Raw genomic sequence first — 19,650 nt, 5'->3', positions numbered from 1 at the left:
CAAGTTAGTTAATGTATAGTGTAGTATTGGTTTCAGGAGTAGAATTTAGTGATTTGTCACTTACATATAACATCCAGTGCTCATCACAAGTGCCCTTCTTAATGCCCATCACCCATCTAGCCCATCCCCACCCACCTCCCCTCCAGCAACCCTTAGTTTTGTTCTCTATAGTTAAGAGTCTCTTATGGTTTGGAGTGGCTAAGAATTTTCAAAACTATTTGTGTCCTGGTTTTGTTTGTTTAACAGTCCTTCCTTTAGATTAATCTTTCTTCTCTTGCATTTTACAGTAAGTGAAAAAAAAAAAAGTAGCACTTACAATACTTTAACCTGCTTAGAAATCTTAGTTAAATCCCTCAGTTCATTAAGGCACATTTCTTACTTTGCATGCACATTACTGAAGATGATGGTATTGCTAAGTTTCTACAACTACTTATCAAGGATGCTCCTTCTTCCAATTTCTTTTTTTTTATTTAAAAAAAATTTTTTTAATGTTTATTTATTTTTGAGAGAGATAGAGACAGAGATGAGTCAGGGAGGGGCAGAAAGAGAGGGAGATACAGAATCTGAAGCAGGCTCCAGGCTCTGAGCTGTCAGCACAGAGCCTGACGTGGGGCTCGAACCCACAGACTGTTGGGATCATGACCTGAGCTGAAGCCGGACGCTTAACCGACTGAGCCACCCAGGCGCCCCTCCTTCTTCCAATTTCTAAATACATTTTCCTCACTTCATCTGAGTCCTTGTGGAAAGCATACTCAGCTTTCTACTAACAGTCTGTTCAAGGCAATTTAGGCTTTCTCTAACATGCTTTTGAAAATCCTTCCAGCCTCTGCTTCACTGCCAAGTTGCAAAGCTACTCCTACATTTTTAAGTATTTATTATGGCAGCACCCCTCTTTTAGCTTTCAACATCTGTACTAGTTACCTCTTCCTGTGTAACAAATTACCTCAAAACTTAGCAGCTGAAAGCAACAAACACTTATTATCTTACATTTGGATGAGTCAGGAATCTTGGTGTGGCTTAACTGGATCCTCTGCCTCAAGACCTCTTACGATGTTGTTATGAAGCTGTCAGTTGGGGCTGTGGGGTCATTTAAAGGTTCCACTAAGGGACAGTCTGCTTCCTAGCTCACTCGTGGTTGCTGGCAGGATTTGAGTTCAGATCCTGTTCATTAGAGGCCTCTATTGATTCCTTCCTAGTGTGCGTCTTGGGCAGTTGGCTGATGGCTTCCATCAGAGCAGAAAAGGGCTACCAAGACAGAAACCAGAATCTCTTTGTAACCTAATCTTGGAAACAACATCCCATCACTTTTGCCTTATTTTCTGTGTTAAATTATTAGGTCCGACCTATGCATGAAGGGAAGAGATTATATCAGGGCTTGAATACCAGGAGTCAGGGATCTTTGAAAGCCACCTTAGAAGCTATATGATCTTTGGCCACTGTTTGCATGTGATGGTGAATCTGCATTTACTGGGTTTGAAAATTGGAAGAGAGTGTCTAGAACACACCGATGAAATAATATTTACATAACACATTTAAAAGGATCTTTATAACTTTGTAACTTACTGAGACTTGAAAATAATTTTAGGAGCTTAATTTCTCCACACAAACCAAGTTTTATTTCTACACAAATGTACTCCTTGTTCATATCCTCACATGAAGGAATATAAGACTCTTTGATTTTTGCAATCAAAATACATCTGACTGTTGACAAATGAATCAAGTGATTTGTTTGCTTTTTCTCAGGTGCTGGTGATACATGTCGGTATTTACAGGATGTAAGAAATTAAATAAATGAGTTCATTTACCCTAGATTATTTGTGAGATAAAATTTATTCCTTTACTCTTTTAGTAGTTTTGGAATTATGACAGAAGAGGTAACCTTGATTACATTTTCAGTACAGTAAACATAGATCGTATGGGTCTAGGAATAAGTCTATAAACACACATATGAAGAAAAATCCTATGAATTTTGGTATTGGGGGAAAGGGGGCTGGGAAGAGCAGTTCCAGTATCCTATACTTTTCCTGGAAAATATGTTTTCATCAAAAGACTTCTGAAACCTTTTTCTTTGTTAGTCATACTTCAATGTGTTCATTATTCCTGCCCTAAACTCTTTGACTCTTGGCACAGAAACTACTTTAATCTAACAGACATGGCATCACGGCCTGAAAAATAACAGTAATAACTTTTTTCCACAGATTATTTCAGTGTTATTTTAGTTGGCTTAAAACTTGGCTTTGAGTGGTCTGATAAATACAGCAATGTTTATGTTAAAAATACATAGTACGTTTAAGCAACTTTTTCATTTATGGATTATAGAAGTATCATTATTTTTCATCCACGTTTCCCAGAGAGTATGGTGGTTTGTTTTGTAGTTATGCTAGAGAACATTAAGGTGGAATATTGGAAGAGAGTTTGTATAGATGACTAAAGCTAGTTATTTCAGAGTTTAAGCTAATTCTCTTATTAGATTTGTACTACTGAGAAGAATTGCCAACAACAATAACAGTGTTATTAAATAATATTGTGAATATCCAACCATGTTATAGAAAACCATATATTATAATAGTTCATTTTTAGACTTTCCCTAATATATAAAATTGTCTTTTTTTCTCTCTCTTTTACAGGCAATATAACATTACACAGCAACATGGGCAACATCACAGTAGGTATGTGCTAAGCTGCTAGTTGGTAAATTTTGCATGCTTTTAAAAATAGTTATATTTGTGATATTTTATAAATAAAATCTGAAGTTTAGCTCATGAATCTGATATGTTTCTGATATGCAAGTCAAATATAGGCAGACCCAATGTATGAATATGTAAAATTGTTTCTGAAAATTCATTGACTCATCATCCTGTATATATTATATAATTATAGATTTGGTATCAATAAGAATAAAGTTAGAATTCTGATTTCACCACTTTCTTTTTTTAAAGTTTATTTATTTATTTGAGGGAGACAGAGACAGGGAGAGTGGGTGAAGGGCAGAGAGAGAGAGAGAGAGAGAGAGAGAGAGGGGGAGAGAGAATCCCAAGCAAGCTCTGCATTGCCAGTGCAGAGCCCTATAGGGCTTGAATTCGTGAAACTATGAGATCATGACCTGAGCAAAATCAAAAGTCGGGACACTTAACTGACTGATTCACCCAGGTGCTCCTGATTTCACCACTTCCTATACATGGGCTAATTACCTAACTTCTCTGTGCTTCAATTTGCACATCTGAAAAAAATAGAAATTATAATAAGTACCTATTGTAGAGGGTTATTGTAAGAAGTGAGATCATATATATAAAGTACTTTAGCATGGTGTCTGACATATGGTAAAAATTCAATAAATAATTGTCATTTTAATTATTGTTCCAATCCCAGGCCAGAACTAATAGTGGCTAATGGTACTTAAGACCTCTTCACTACATGTGATGCTGTGCCTGTGGGAGAAAAGTTCAGCTTTCCAGATAGTTTAGATAGAGTTTTTCTCTCTCCCAAGGAGCACCTGCTTACCTATAGGCAAAGGCATAAGAGTGGTGGTTGTTTTTAGGCCTTAGAGAGTTGGGAGTATGGATGGAAAATGAGGACCTTTGAGGGGAGGCTGTGGCTTATTGCCAGGATGAATGCCCAGGGCCTCTTGGCTTTGTCCTTTTTGATGGTTTAAATTTTTCCTTTCTTTGTACTCATTTTAATAGTGAACATGTCCATTAGTCCTTTGCACTATCACTCCTAGATTTTCTGACTTAAAGTACATATCTTTTTAAATAATTTTCCAGAGATTATAACTTTTATGTTCAATGAGGGACTAAGTTGAAAATAAAGGCTTCTTTCATGATAGTTGTAAATCATTTTAACTAAGACAAGACAGAAAGATTTACCTGTGTTCCACTGGAAAATTGAGATTTACTGTTAACTATTCAGGCCATTTCATCAGAGGACACACCTAAGCATAGTAAAGGAAGTTTCTAGTGTGAGCAAAAAGGTATGCTGGTAAGAAGCTGAGCCAGCTGGGGAGAGAAAATGCTAGACATGGGTGGCATTTGTAGCATTAAGGCAAGTGGGGAAAGAAGGAGAATGTTGCAAAATGAGGCACAGGGAATTTCATTACCAACTAGAAGGCCTTTTAGGCAGATATGAATTTGAGGACTATTTGTAATACAATATGATATGATCATGCTAGTATTATTCTTGGATGGAAATGTGAAACATAAATGAAAAACCCTTCTCTCTAAAAGTGGAAATAAATGGTTATTTATCCATACTGGAAAAGAATAGTAGTAGCAAGGATGAAATGAGCAGCAATTTACATCTCTGAAGATGGTTTCAAACTGTACAAATGATTAACATTATGAATTCTTGTTAATTTTTCATATGAACTTTTTCTCACTGTTAAGTACTAGAGGGATTTTAAGATGAAATGTTTTCTTTTTCTTTGATAAATCTCTGTCCACTCAAAGAAAATGACCTGAGTACAGTGTTAAGAACTATAATTTATAATTTTCTTTATCAAAATATAAATTGTGTCCATGGCTTTAGGTTGTTCTTAAAAATCTACAAATATATGAAGGTAAATAAAGCTTGAATTCTTATTTTGTAAATATCATTGATAAACTTTGAGTTTTATTTTGGAAGAATCTCTTACAATAAGAAAAAAAGTTTTACATTTGTTAAGTTATCATATTTTGATCTCTGGTAGTGTGGAAAAGTATAGACTTTAGAAGTAGATTTGGTGGTAAATTTTGGTCCTACCATATATTAGCTGTGTGACTTTCTCAAATTACCAAGTCTCTGAGTTTGCATTTTTTTTTTTTACATAAAATGGATGCCATTTACATAGCACAAGGTTGTTGAGATAATAATTAAAGTAGTACTAATAGCCTACTGTAGACTGAAAGCCTTACCGATAACACAAACTGTCATTTAACACGTATTGTGTATGCTATATGCATTATATATTGTATTCTTACAATACAGTAAGCAAGGGAAAAGAAAATGTTAAGAAAATCATTAGGAAGAGAAAATACATTTACAGTACTGTACTGTATATTTATAGTGGCCCCACACAGTTCAAACCCATGTTGTTCAAGGGTCAACAGTATATAAAATACATCGCAATGCGTGGTAGTTATTCAATAAACTATCCCTCTCTTTCTCCTCTTCCAGTTTATTATCTATAATATAGAACAAGTCACTATGTTTTAAACTTAATTATTAAGGAAGTGTTCATTTCATAAATTCCTTTATTTCTTTCAATATCTATATTAATACTTTGGAAGAAAGGTATAAATTATGTCTTTACTGCTCTCAAGATTCTGTTAACATTTGAAGACAACCTTGAGTATGGCAGTAACTAGTCAACATGTATTTATTGAGTGCCTGTTCTATCTCAGGAACTTTTTTAGGTACTGACCATAATATTGGTCAACAAAAACATAGTCTCCATGCTTACCTTCAGCCTGAGAAGAAAGACAATAAGCATGCAAATAACCAAAGATAACTTCAGATTGTGCAATGAATAAATAAGAGAGGGTAATAGGATAGAGAATGGGGAAAACAAAGTTACTTCAGTTAGTAATCAGGGAGGGTCTGAAGAAGGGACACTTGAACTCAAGCCAGAATAATGGGAAAGAGGCTCATAAAATTTTGGATGCAGAGCTCCCCAGATAGAGGAGTAGCTAGCGCAAGCCCTGAAAATGGAATGGATCTATCATTTTCAAGATACAGATCCAGAAGCAGAACTCATGGAGAGTTGTGGGAGATGAGGTACCTGAGGGCTAGATCATAGGGCCTTTATAGACATTGTGAGAGTTGGGACTTAATTTCAGCTACAACAGGTGTTAGCAGGCAAGTAATATCTAATTTTTTTTAAAGAGCAACCTAGCTGTTGTTTTGTAATGTACCAGAGGGTGCAAAAGTGGAAGCAGGTAACCAGAAAGCTTAATTTGTTTATCCATTCTCCTGTTGTTGGATACCTTGGCTATGTCTAATTTTTGGCATTTATAAATAAAACTGGTATGAATGTTCTTAGACAAGTCATTTTATGAAGACATATATGGATGATATATATATTTTTTCCCCTTCTTGGGTAAATACCTAGGAATAGAATCACTGATTTGAGTAGGTATGATAAACTTCCAGACTTTTCCCCCAAAGTTCCCTTTTACACTCCTTTCTACAACATATGACAATTCTAGTTGTTCCACATCCTCACCAACATTTTTGTCAGTCTTTTATTTTTTTTAATGTTTATTTATTTGTTTGAGAGAGAAAAAGAATGCCTGTGTGTGCATACAGGAGAAAGGCAGAGAGAGAATCCCAAGTAGGCTCCATGCTGTCAGTATAGAACCAAACAGAGGCTTCAAACTCACCGTGAAATCATGACCTGAGCTGAAATCCAGAGGCAGCCACCCAACCACCTGGCACCCAGGTGCCCCTGTCAGTCTTCTAATTTTACCCGTGTGCAGTGGTATCCCTCTGGTATTATTTTACATTTCCCTGATGACTAATGATGTTCAGTACTTTTCATGTGCTTACTGCTTATTAGTATATCTTTGTGAAATTTTGTTCAGGTCTTTTGCTCATTTATTTTTCAGTTGGATTGTCTTTTTGTTACTGAGTTGGAGGAGTTCTTTATATATTCTGGGAACAATCCTTTGTAACATTGTTTTTCTGTATTTTCCCTCAGTCTGTGGCTTGCCTGGTCAGTCATTCTGTTTTTTCTTTTCTTTTCTTTTCTTTTCTTTTCTTTGCTTTGCTTTGCTTTGCTTTGCTTTGCTTTTCCTCTTCTCTTCTCTTCTCTTTTTTCTTTTCTTTTCTTTTCTTTTCTTTTCTTTTCTTTTCTTTTCTTTTCTTTTCTTTTCTTTTCTTTCTTTCGACTGAGAGAGTATGGGCAGAGGGAGTGGGAGAGAGAGAATCTTAAAGCAGGCTCCACAGTCAACCTGACACGGGGCTCAATCTCACAACTGAAAACATGACCTGAGCCGAAATCAAGAGTTGGACACTTAACCAACCAACTGACCCACCCAGGTGCCCCTGTCTGTTCATTTTCTTAATGGTGTATTTGGATGAGAAGATTTCCATTTTGATGAAGTCTAATTGACCAATTATTTTTATGGCTATTGATTTCTGTGTCCTGAGAAATCTTTGGCTGCCTTCAATCATGAAGCTGTCCTATGTTTTCCTCTAGCAGCTTTCAAATTTTTGCTTTTACCTTTGATCAATCTCTAATTTTTGTGTTTAATCTGAGTCAGGAAATCCGGATTTATTTTTTCCCATCTGGATGTTATTGTTACATCACCATTTGTTGACAAAACTTTCTTTCTCCAATGTATTACTTCAGCATGTTTGTCTAGAATGAAATTACTGTATAAGTTAATAGATATTTTATTCTATTTTCTGTTTTGTCTGACTTTACATTCAGTAAGTGGTACTTTTCAAGGAATTTGTCTATTTTATCACATTGTCAAATTTGTTCACGTAATGCTGTGCAGAGTATTCCCTTATATTCCTGTTTATGCCTATAGGATCTGTAGTGGTATTTCTTTCCTCTTCATTCCTGATATTGATATATGTATTCTCTTTTTCTTGATTAATGAGCGTAGACTTTATTTTCAAAGAACCAACTTTTCACTTTGTTAGTATCTTTATTGTTTGTTTTCTGATGTATTAATTGATTTCTGCTCTTTATTTATTATGTTCTTTCTTTTATTAACTTGGAGTTTCCTTGCTCCTCTTTTTCTAGCTTCCTCAGATAAAACATTAGGTCAGTGATTTTAGACAGTTTTTTTTTTTAGAATTTTTGTTAATATTAGCATTTAAATTATAAGTCTGTTAAAGGCAGTGTATTCCCCACATTTTGCAATGTTGCATTTTTTTCTTCTATAATTTGGCTTTTGTAAATAATGCTGCAATAAGCATCAGGGTACATGTATAGCCTTGAGTTAATGTTTTTAATTAAGTTTTTATTTTAATTCTGGTATAGTTAATATACAGTGTTATATTAGTTTCAGCTGTACAAAATACTGATACAACAATTTCATACATCACCTAGTGCTCATCACAAGTGCACTTCTTAATTCCCATCACCTATTTCTCTCATCCTTCTACACACCTCCTCTTTGGTAACCATCAATATGTTCTCTATAATTAAGAGTCTGTGTCTTGGTTTGTCTCTCTCGCTCTTTTTTTTTCTTTGCTCATTTGTTTTGCATCTTAAATTCCACATATGAGTGAAATTGTATGGTATTTGTCTTTTTCTGACTGACTTATTTTATTTTTTTATTTTTTTTAATTTTATTTTTAATTTTTTTAAATTTACATCCAAATTAGTTAGCATATAGTGCAACGATGATTTCAGGAGTAGATTCCTTAGTGCCCTTTACCCATTTAGCCCATCCCCCCTCCCACAACCCCTCCAGTAACCCTCTGTTTGTTCTCCATGTTTATGAGTCTCTTATGTTTTGTCCCCCTCCCAGTTTTTATATTATTGTTGTTTCCCTTCCCTTATGTTCATCTGTTTTGTCTCTTAAAGTCCTCATATGAATGAGGTCATATGATTTTTGTCTTTCGCTGACTGACTCATTTCACTTAGCATAATACCCTCCAGTTCCATCCACATAGTTGCAAATGGCAAGATTCCATTCTTTTTGGTTGCCGAGTAATACTCCATTGTATATATACACCACATCTTCTTTGTCCATTCATCCATCGATGGACATTTGGGCTCTTTCCATACTTTGGCTATTGTTAATAGTGCTGCTATAAACATGGGAGTGCATGTGTCCCTTCGAAACAGCACACCTGTATCCCGTGGATAATTGCCTAGTAGTGCAATTGCTGGGTCATAGGGTAGTTCTGTTTTTAGTTTTTTGAGGAACCTGCATACTTTTTTCCAGAGTGGCTGCACCAGCTTGCACTCCCACCAACAATGCAAAAGAGCTCTTTCTCTGCATCCTTGACAACATCTGTTGTTGCTTGAGTTGTTAATGTTAGCCATTCTGACAGGTGTAAGATGGTATCTCATTGTGGTTTTGATTTGTATTTCCCTTATGATGAGTGATGTTGAGCATTTTTTCATGTGTCAGTTGACCATCTGGATGTCTTCTTTGGAGAAGTGCCTATTCATGTCTTTTGCCCATTTCTTCACTGGATTATTTGTTTTTTGGGTGTTGAGTTTGAAAGTTCTTTATAGATTTTGGATACTAACCCTTTATCTGAGATGTCATTTGCAAATATCTTCTCCCATTCTGTCAGTTGCCTTTTAGTTTTGTTGATTGTTTCCTTCGCTGTGCAGAAACTTTGTTTTGATGAGGTCCCAGTAATTCATTTTTGCTTTTGTTTCCCCTGCTTCCGGAGATGTGTTGAATAAGAAGTTGCTACAGGTGAGGTCAAAGTGGTTTTTGCCTGCTTTTTCCTCGAGGATTTTAATGGCTTCCTGTCTTACATTGAGGTCTTTCATCCATTTTGAGTTTATTTTTGTGTATGGTAGAAGAAGGTGGTCCAGGTTCATTCTTCTGCATGTCGTTGTCCAGTTTTCCCAGCACCACTTGCTGAAGAGACTGTCTTTATTCCATTGGATATTCTTTCCTGCTTTGTCAAAGATTAGTTGGCCATACATTGTGGGTCCATTTCTGGGTTCTCTATTCTGTTCCATTGATCTGAGTGTCTGTTCTTGTGCTAGTACCATACCATCTTGATGGTTACAGCTTTGTAGTATAGCTTGAAGTCTGGGATTGTGATGCCTCCTGCTTTGGTTTTCTTTTTCAAGATTGCTTTGGCTATTCAGGGTCTTTTCTGGTTCCGTAGACATTTTAGGATTATTTGTTCTAGCTCTGTGAAGAATGCTGGTGTTATTTTGATAGGGATTGCTTTGAATATGTAGATTGCTTTGGGTAGTATCGACATTTTAACAATATTTGTTCTTCCTATCCAGGAGCATGGAATCTTTTTCCATTTTTTTGTGTCTTCTTTGATTTCTTTCATAAGCTTTCTATAGTTTTCAGTGTATAGATTTTTCACCTCTTTGGTTAGATTTATTCCTAGGTATTTTATGGTTTTTGGTGCAATTGTAAATGGGATCAATTCCTTGATTTCTTTTTCTGTTGCTTCATTGTTGGTGTATAGGAATGCAACTGATTTCTGTGTGTTGATTTTATATCCTGCAACTTTGCTGAATTCAGGAATCAATTCTAGCAGTATTTTGGTGGAATCTTTTGGGTTTTCCATATAGAGTATCATTTGACTGACTTATTTAGCTTAGCATTGTACTCTAGCTCCATCCCTATTGTTGCAAATGGCAAGAATTCATTCTTTTTCATGGCTGAGTAATGTTCCTTTATTTATATATGTACACCACATCTTCTTTATCCATTCATCTATCAGTGGACACTGGTCTGCTTCCATAATTTGGCTATTGTAAATAATGCTGCTATAAACATAAAGGTACATATATCCCTTTAAATTAGTATTTTTTGTATTTTGGGGGTAGATACCCAGTAGTGTGATTACTGGATCATAGGGTAGTTCCATTTTTAACTTTTTGAGGCACGTCCATACTGGTTTCCACAGTGGCTACACCAGTTTGCATTCCCACCGACAGTGCAAGAAGGTTCCTTTTTCTCCGCATCTTCACCAACACCTGTTGTTTCTTGTGTTTTTGATGTTAGCCATCTGACAGGTGTGAGGTAGTTTTGGTTTACATCTCATTGTAGTTTTGGTTTACATTTCCCCAATGATGAATGATGATGAGCACCTTTCAAGTGTCTGTTGGCCATCTGGATGTCTTCTTTGTATAAATTTCTTTTCATGTCTCCTGCCCATTTTTTAATTGGATTATTTGGCTTTTTGGTGTTGACATGTGTAAGTTCTTCATATATTTTGGATACTAACCCTTTATCAGATAAGTCATTTGCAAATATCTTCTCCCGTTTAGGTTGCCTTTTAGTTTTGTTGATTATTTCCTTTACTGTACAGAATGCTTTTATTTTGATGTAGTCCCAATAGCTTATTTTTGCTTTTATTTCCCTTGCCTCAGGAGACATATCTAGGAAAATGTTGCTATGGCTTATGTGAGAGAAATAAATGCCTGTGCTCTTTTCTAGGATTTTCATGGTTTCAAGTCTTACATTTAGGTTTATAATTCATTTTGAATTTATTTTTGTGTATAGTGTAAGAAAGTGGTCTAGTTTCATTCTTTTGCATGCAGTTGTCCAGTTTTCCCAACTGAAATTTATTGAAGAGACTGTCTTTCCTCCTTTTTCAAAGATTAATTGACCATATAATTATGGGTTTATTTCTGGTTTTTCTAATCTGTTCCATTGATCTCTGTGTCTGTTTTTGCATTAGTACCATACTATTTTGATACTGTAGCTATGTAATATAACTTGAAGGCTGGAATTGTGATATCTGAAGCTTTGCTTTTCTTTTTCAAGATTGCTTTGGCTATTCAAGGTCTTTTGTGGTTCCATACAAATTTTAGGATCATTTGTTCTAGTTCTGTGAAATGTTGCATTTTAAAAATCATTCTTTAGAAGATTTTTAATTGTGCTTTTGATTTCTTCTTTGATCTTTAGAAGTCTATTTTTAAATTTTTGTATACTTAAGATTTTTATAGATCTCTTATTTTATTGGTTTCTAACTAAATTCCATTCTGGTCAGAGAAAATTCTTTATGTGATTTCAGTGTTGTTGTTGTTGTTTTACATTTATTGCAGTTTATTTTATCATTCAGCAGCATATGGTTCTATCTTGTGAATTTCTGTGTCACATGCCATTGAAATGAGCATACGGTATAATACATTTTTGGGGGGTCTTAGCTGTTCTATAAGTTGCTGAGAGAGGGTTGTTAAATTTTTCAATGAATTCTGTCAGCTTTACATTTGGTTTTTGAATCTCTGTTATTTATGATATTCATATTCATGATTGTTATGGCTGTATGTTGAATTAACCCTTTTATCATTACAAAATGCCCTGCTTTATCTCAGGTAATATTCTGTGTCTTGAATTTTCTTCATCTAATGATGAAAACACTCTTCACTTCTTATGCTTAATATTAGTAATAATAAAGGCACTCTTGCCTTCTTATGCTTAATGTTAGCATGGTATATATTTTTCTATTCATTTACTTTCAGTCTATCTGTTTAAAAATCCTTTTTCATAGACAGCGTAGTTGGCACTTACTTTTTAAAGTTCATTTTGCAAACTGTCTTTTAATTGGAGGATACAGTCCATTAACATTTAATATAATTATTGATATGGTTGGATATGTGTCTACCATTTTATTTTATTTTGTATTTTCTATTTTTTGCTTTTTGCCTTTATCAGTTAATTTGATATATTTCAGAATTGCATTTTAATTTTCCTTTTGACTTTTTATTTATGCCTCTTTACATGACGTTTTAGCAGAGTTTCTAGTAATTTCAATATAGAAACTTAACTTTTCACAGTCTATTTAGAATTAATATTATGCCATTTTGTATTATGTCAAATAGATTCATTTATCCACTCCTGTCCTTTGTAGTATAGGTTGTCTTACACCTACATATATTATAAAGTTATATAGTATTATCAAGTTGGAATATTAGGAGACTTCAGATTATTTAAGTATTATCCTGATTTCAGGATAATAGATGAAGTAGTTTTCCCATGATTCCTTTATTTAGAAGAATATTTGTAATTCAGGTCAAAGGAGTTTAGACAATATAATTGATCAGATTCTTAAGTGATCTCATCAGTCATTTGGATTTTGTATACACATTACCACTCACCTCCCAAAACCCTGTACTTTCTAGTTTCCGTAACACCGATCTCTCTCAGAAGCTGAAGTGATATAAAAATTTTGATTATGTATATCAGAACCAGGGTTTTCCTTGGATTCATATTTTTTTTTAAAAATGCCTTTTTTCTGGAACACCAGATCATCTTCTATTTAAAATGAGTCAACAGGACAAGGCAAAGCTTGATAATAGATAACAGTAAGATAGAAGTATAATAGAGTTGTTCACCTCACTTTACTTTCTTTGCCTTATGTTGCCCTTTTTTTTTTTTTTAATTTTAGGGAGAGAGAGAGAGAAAGAGTGTGAGTGGGGGAGAGGGGCAGAGGTAGAGAGAGAGAGAGAGAATCCCAAGCAGGCCCCATGCTCAGTTTGGAGCCTGATGTGGGGCTCAGTGCAATGACCCTGGGATCCTGACCTGAGCCAAAATCAAGAATTGGACACTCATTGGACTGAGCCACCCAGACACCTCCTTTTCTTTTTAATTTATATGTGTTCCCTTTTTTGGAAGGCACTGCCAGAAGCCATGTACTAGTAATTTTATCTTTAAAAAGAGAAATATGTTCATGGTTGAGTGGGGTGGTTTTGCCTTGTCTGTTCCTTTAAGCCCAGCCTCCGTATGTTCCCTCCCTACAGAATAACAAGCAGGGCACTAATTTAGAAAGCTTTACATGAAGTGACCTTAAAATTCTGCCTTTGCAAATCCTTTATGTCCAATGTATGAAATTTGTTCCTTGTTCATGCAATTAGTGTAGCTTTGGAAGTGTAGGAATTAAGTTGCAGAAATGAAAAAATACCTTTTGTGTTGCTGTTCCTTAGTATCTACATGTTGAAACTTAAGGTAAAGTGATAAAAAAAAAATTCAGAAAATCTTTCTGAACATGTTTGACCCATTTTGAGAGAATTCTCCCATTATCTGAAAGAAAATGGCAAAATTTGGAATTTTAGCCTTTCAAGTAGTTATTATTCTTTGCTGTTAGCTAAATGTATATTACAAATAGCTTCTTTTTTTTTTTTTTTTTTTTTTTTTTTGGTTGTATGTAGTGATTAACTGGTAGTTGACATCATTTTTTCCTAATTGTATCTGTAATTTTCTGGGAAAACTCAAACAAGATCTTTGTCCAAAATTGGGATGATAGAAGACTCTCTGTGAGAGTCTACTTATTGCAAACATTACCTGGATTAATGATTTCTGTTCACTTCTTAATCACCCACCCTCTAATGTATATTTCCCTTAAGGCTTCTTCCAAGACCTATGGAATTTACCCATTATGTGAATTTCCAAAACAAAAATGAAATTTTTTAGAGAAAGCCTTAATTTGATTCTTGAGAATTAATTTTTAGTTCCAGTCATGTGTATTATAGAAAACAAAAGAAAATTAGTGTTTGTTTTGCTCCATAGCATTTTAAATATCACTTTTGCTTTCTCTTTTGAAAACATATCTTGAGTTTTAATTTTTTTTAAACAGTCTTCAAGGAATTGGCCATTATCAGAGCTCAAGACTGATAACATGAGGATGTAATTTCTCAGTGGCTTACGAGAAAATTATTTAGCTCTTGTTTATTTCCCATTGGGATGGGGGGAGAAGTGAAAAGTACTGTTTATTAGCCTCATGAAAATCTTGTGTTTTTAGCCCCCTAGAGAAAGCAAGAAATCAAACTAATGTTTCAAATATTTTACTTCATTCAACCTGGGATAATACACACATTGTGTAGTCCACATTTTTTTAACCACAGTATATTTTTACTTGGCTTCTTTTAGGATGCAGTAAGAGGTTATAAAAAAGGAATTTCTGTTGGTAACTGAGGAGAGAGATATTCCTCTTTGCCCAACTATTCTATGTCATTTATCACTAGTGACTTAATTTCCCAGCATCAGTGTTTACTTTTTATACTTAAAAATTAAATAAATTGGGTCTGATAAAGGGCAATTTTCAGTATAGATTACAGATAATTATTATAAATTATCTTGGGGTCAGATTTTAACCAGCTTATTCCCAAGTTGTTTTCTTTATTTGGGGTCCTTTAAAACTTGAAAGAAAGATGTCTAGTATATGAATGTTTTTTCTCCACATTTTATTAAAAATATAATATAATTTTTGGCATTATTTTCACCACACTCCCTATTTTGTTTTCACTTTGAAGTAGTAAAGTTCCTAATAAAAGTTCCTGATAAAATAAGCTTTTTAAGAGGCCTTTCTAAAACAAATATGCTTTGGCCTTTCTCAGGGCAGGTAAATTAAAAGGTTCAGTTGCTATAGTTGAGGAGGAAAGAGAAGCTACTTAGTGCTGACTCTTCAATGTCTTTCACTTACTTCTTTAACTTTATCAGCTTTTTCTTCAACTTGAAATGTTGGTTTTTTGAAAAGTAGGGTCAATGACAACTGAGAAATTTGAGTGTCAAATCAGAACCACTTAATTCTGATTTTCTTCTCCTGACTTAATAATATCTGTTTAATTCCAAATACTTGAAAAGAAATATTTAGATATAAACAAGCTTCACCCATTCTTTAAGTGACTGCCTTTTCCTCCATTTCTGCCCCCTAAGAAATGCAACAAATTCTTATCTAAAGTAATCTTTCACTGTTACAGTACTTTTTTAGCACTAGCAAATTTGTTAAAAGGAGAAAACATCAGAAGTTTTTATTTTTGTTAACTTAGCTACCACTCCTATGTGTCTGTACATGAGATAAAATTCTTTAGGAAATATTGAAAGTTGAGAATAAACTAAATATATCAATGGTGCTTAATAGTCTTGGCTGTCAAGGATCTACTGCTTGCATACTGTCCTTACTATATATTAGGTTGCAGAATAAACATGTTTATCAATAAGTTATGCAGGTTACTATAGATAGGGATTTTTTGTTAGTTATCTAGGTATAGATTTGTAGATTTCTGATACTGTTTTCATTTTTAAGTGAAAGATGGCATAATTATGAGGAAAATACAGAACCTTGCAAGACTCTTAGTGCCTTATCCTAATGCTGAAGCAGAGCCTTTTATTTCAAATTTTTCATTTCAGTTACTACAATAAGAATGATTATGTGTTTTTTTTTTTCTTTTTTCCTAGATTCATCCTCTGGATGTCTAAAGGCCTCAACTCATCTGGGTGCAATAGATGTTTACGTCAGCCAACTAGGGAAAGTGGAGTTAAAATCTCATGAAGGTTAGCCAAGTGGAATGTTTTATTTTGACATATGGTGTACGGAAGGTTTTATGTAACATCTAGGAAACAGATGGTCAGATTATCTGTATTGACATCGTGAGCTCAAGAAGATTTCTTCTGATAGAACTTGATTTAAAGATTGACTGGAGGGGGTACTGACTGGCTCAGTCAGTGGAGCATGTGACTCTTGATCTCAGGGTTGTGAGTTCTAGCCCTACGTTGGATATAGAAATTGCTTAAAAATAAAATCTCTAAAAAGAAAAAAAAATAAAGACTGATTTGAAACAGATGGCCATAAATACTATCATTCCCTTTGTAGTGCAAACAAAAATGTTACAATAGGGGCGCCTGGTTGGATCAGTTGGTTGAGCGTCTGACTTCAGCTCAGGTCATGACCTTGCAGTTGACAAGTTTGAGCCCCACGTCAGGCTCTGTGCTGACAGCTCAGAGCCTGGAGCCCGCTTCGGATTCTGTGTCTCCCTCTCTCTCTGCCTCTCCCCTGCTCATGCTCTCTCTCTCTGTCTCAAAAATAAAGATAAACATTAAAAAAAAAATTTTTTTTAATGTTACAATATATTGACTGTTACTGTGGAATTGTTAGTGTTTGGGTTTTTCAATTTGGTTTTATGTCTGAAATAGAATATCCTTTTGAGTGAAATGCTCCCATACATTCTTTTGGAAGCTTTTCTACCCTCATGTAAGAGGACCTTCTTGAAGAGAAGAATTTCTCTAGAGAAATCTTTGCAAAGTATGATCCCAAAATAAAGGTATCACCAGGAAGTTCCTCTAACGTGATTGTTGACTTAGTATTAAGACTAGTATGACATGTCTCTTTATATATATATCTGTTACAAATAACTTTTCTAAGAATCCAAGTATTTCATTAAAAATACATTTTTTAGTCACGTGAAGACTGAATACAAGTCTTTGTGTACATGGTGCCAAGTGGCTCAGATACTTGGAATAGCTTGCCCATAGGGGCTGAAGTGGCCTGGGTACAGAAAGTTCAGAAACATAGCTCTGTTTATTATTTGTTTGTTTGCTTTTGTTTGTTTTTGTTTTTTGTTTTAAAGTTTCATTTATTTATTTTGAGAGAGAGAGAACAAGCAGCAGAGGGGCAGAGAGAGGGAGAGAGAATCCCAAGCAGGCTCTACACCATCAGCGTGGAGCCTGATGCAGGGCTGGATCTCATGAACCTTGAGATAATGACCTGATCCAAAATCAAGAGTCAGATGCTTAGCTGACTGAGCCCAGCTGCCCTGAAAAACATAGTTCTGTTTAAAAATTGTTTTAAGTAGGGGCTCCTGGGTGATTCAGTCAGTTAAACATCCAGCTTGGGCTCAGGTCATGATCTTGTGGTTCATGAGTTCAAGCCCTGCATTGGCTGCCCAGGCAGCTCAGAACCTGGAGCCTACTTCAGATTTTGTGTCTCCCTCTCTCTCTGCCCCTCCCCTGATCATGCACTGTCTGTCTGTCTGTCTCTCACTCTCTCTCTGTCTCTCTAAAAAGTAATTAAACATTTAAAAAAAATTTTTTTTAATAAAGTCTAGAAGATATTGCATATTGGCCAGAACAGAGCTATATGTATAACAAGGAAAATACTTCCTTACAGAAACCGGTTATTCCTGATGTTAGCAATATTTTTGGTCATGTTGGTTTAATACTTTTTTGTGCAACAAGGCTCTCTTTTCAGAGTGTCAAAATAAAACTACAAACACAGAGGCCTGAAACAGAAGGTTTTTTGCTGACACACAGGTGTGATTTGATTTTGCAAGATCACATTTTTTTTTCCTTTAAAATAGGATAATATTGTGTTTTCTCTAAATTTCTGAGATCTTCAGTAATGCCATTCAGGGTATTTTGTAAGTGCTATAAAAGTCATATAGGGGCGCCTGGGTGACTCAGTCAGTTAAGCGTCCGACTTCAGCTCAGGTCATGATATCATGGTCCGGGAGTTCGAGTCCCGCGTCAGGCTCTGTGCTGTCAGCACAGAGCCTGGAGCCTGCTTCAGATTCTGTGTCCCCCTCTCTCTCTGCCCCTCCCCTGCTTATGCTCTGTCTCTCTCTGTCTCAAAAATAAATAAAAACATTAAAAAAATTTTTTTAAGTCATATAATGCATTCTCTATTATGAAGGCCCAAAGAGAAAAATGTAAACCATTGCTAATTTAATGTAACTAGTAACAGAGTAAAAACAGAGTTTTGAATAAGTAGCTCTTATATGAAAGTTATTTCCTGTTTTGTATATGGATGGGCAAAAAGATAAACAAAAACATTGTTAATCTTCACTTAAAATACTCTTGAGCATTATTTGGAATGTTATTCCAGTAACCTATTGAAATAGCGTATGATATAACAAAATTTGATTAGGATTATAACTTCGTGTTTTTTCCTATTGGAAATGGCATGAAGCTTAAAGATAACTGGAAACAAAAATTTCTGTCAGGTCTTTTAATTACACTTGGGAACAGTAACTTTTTAGAGTAATGGAAAATTATTCAGGATTCTGTTGCTTAATGGTTAGTAAAGACATCTAGAATCCTTTCCAACTCTGCTGCTATCTTGCTGTAGGGTTGGGGAGCCAACCCCTTGAGTCTCTTAGATGTTCTTCATTTTGCCACGCGAAAAAGAATGTTGCATGCTTGTTTTCTCTTCCTATGAGTTAACATGATGACCTTATTAATTCTTTCAAAGAGGCCATGTTTAATAGGCTTAAGAGTCAGACCTGCATCTCAGTACTTACTTTTCCATTTAAAATTTGTCCTTGATAAAACCACTGTTCTTAATATAGTATGTCTTCAGTAAATGGTACAATTAGTATTAGTTCACCTTTTAATTTTAAAAAATGGTATTGAGGGGTACATGGGTGGCTTAGTTGGTTAAGCGTCCAACTCTTGATCACAGCTCAGGTCTCAATCTCAGGGTCATGAGTTCAAGCCCCGAGCTGGCTTAAACTTTATTTAAGTAGGCTCCACGACCAGTGTGGATTGATGTCAGTAACCATCAAAATAGTTTATGAAGTGAAGGAGGTTGAAGATATAGCAAGAGTTCTCTTTTCTAAACAATATAGTGTTAAAGATGGGAGATTTGGAAAATTTTTCAAGTCATGAGAATTCTTTCACAGACAGTAATGGAGTTTTGGTAGTGATGATTTTTGTTTTTAAGAATGTGGAGAAAGATAAGGATAGAGCTAGTTGCATTGCTTAACAATTGTTTTAATTTTTTAAGAAATTATGTTCATATATTTATTTTTTGAGGGAGAGAGAGAGAGCATGAGCAAGCAGGGGAGGGATAGAGAGAGAGGAAAAGAAAAATCCCAATCAGGCTCTGTTCTGTCAGTTCAGAGCCCATTGTGGTCCTCTAACTCATGAACTGTGAGATCATGACCTGAGCTGAAACTAAGAGTCAGATGCTTAACCAACTGAGCCACCCAGGTGCCCCTATTTTGCTTAACATTTTTAAAGCTCTCACATATTTAACATCGCTTTTTCATTTAAAAACAGAAAAAAGTGTTCATAAAATTACCACATTTGATTTGTTTAGAGCTAAAAAGTCCTAGAAAAAGGTTTTAAAAATCTACTTTTTGTTAACTTAAATCCCTCATATCTGTTGTTATGGGGAATCTCCTGTCAGTAGTTTACATTTAAATCTTGAAAAGCAATTTGTTTTTTAAATAATATAACCCAGTTGTAGTGATATACCTTATTTCCCCCCTTTTTGAGGGATGAT

The 19,650-nt window shown here is 34.9% G+C and overlaps 1 protein-coding gene across 3 annotated transcripts in view; it reads left to right on the top strand.

Moving 5' to 3' along the window:
• FAM185A (family with sequence similarity 185 member A) overlaps positions 1-19,650 on the top strand; it is a 90,168-nt gene that overhangs the window by 36,496 nt on the left and 34,022 nt on the right. For all 3 annotated transcript variants that reach the window (XR_006210778.1, XM_042965053.1, XM_007083963.2), the window contains exons 5-6: positions 2,628-2,669; positions 15,828-15,923. Coding sequence is in view for 2 of the 3 variants with exons in the window: in XM_042965053.1 (XP_042820987.1) it covers positions 2,628-2,669; positions 15,828-15,923 (138 nt within the window). In the remaining variant the exon portion in view is untranslated. The remainder of the gene's footprint in view (positions 1-2,627; positions 2,670-15,827; positions 15,924-19,650) is intronic.

This window comes from Panthera tigris, chromosome A2, assembly GCF_018350195.1.
Source record: "Panthera tigris isolate Pti1 chromosome A2, P.tigris_Pti1_mat1.1, whole genome shotgun sequence".
In the NCBI taxonomy this organism is placed as follows: domain Eukaryota; kingdom Metazoa; phylum Chordata; class Mammalia; order Carnivora; family Felidae; genus Panthera; species Panthera tigris.
This window is presented reverse-complemented; position numbering and strand designations above follow the sequence as displayed.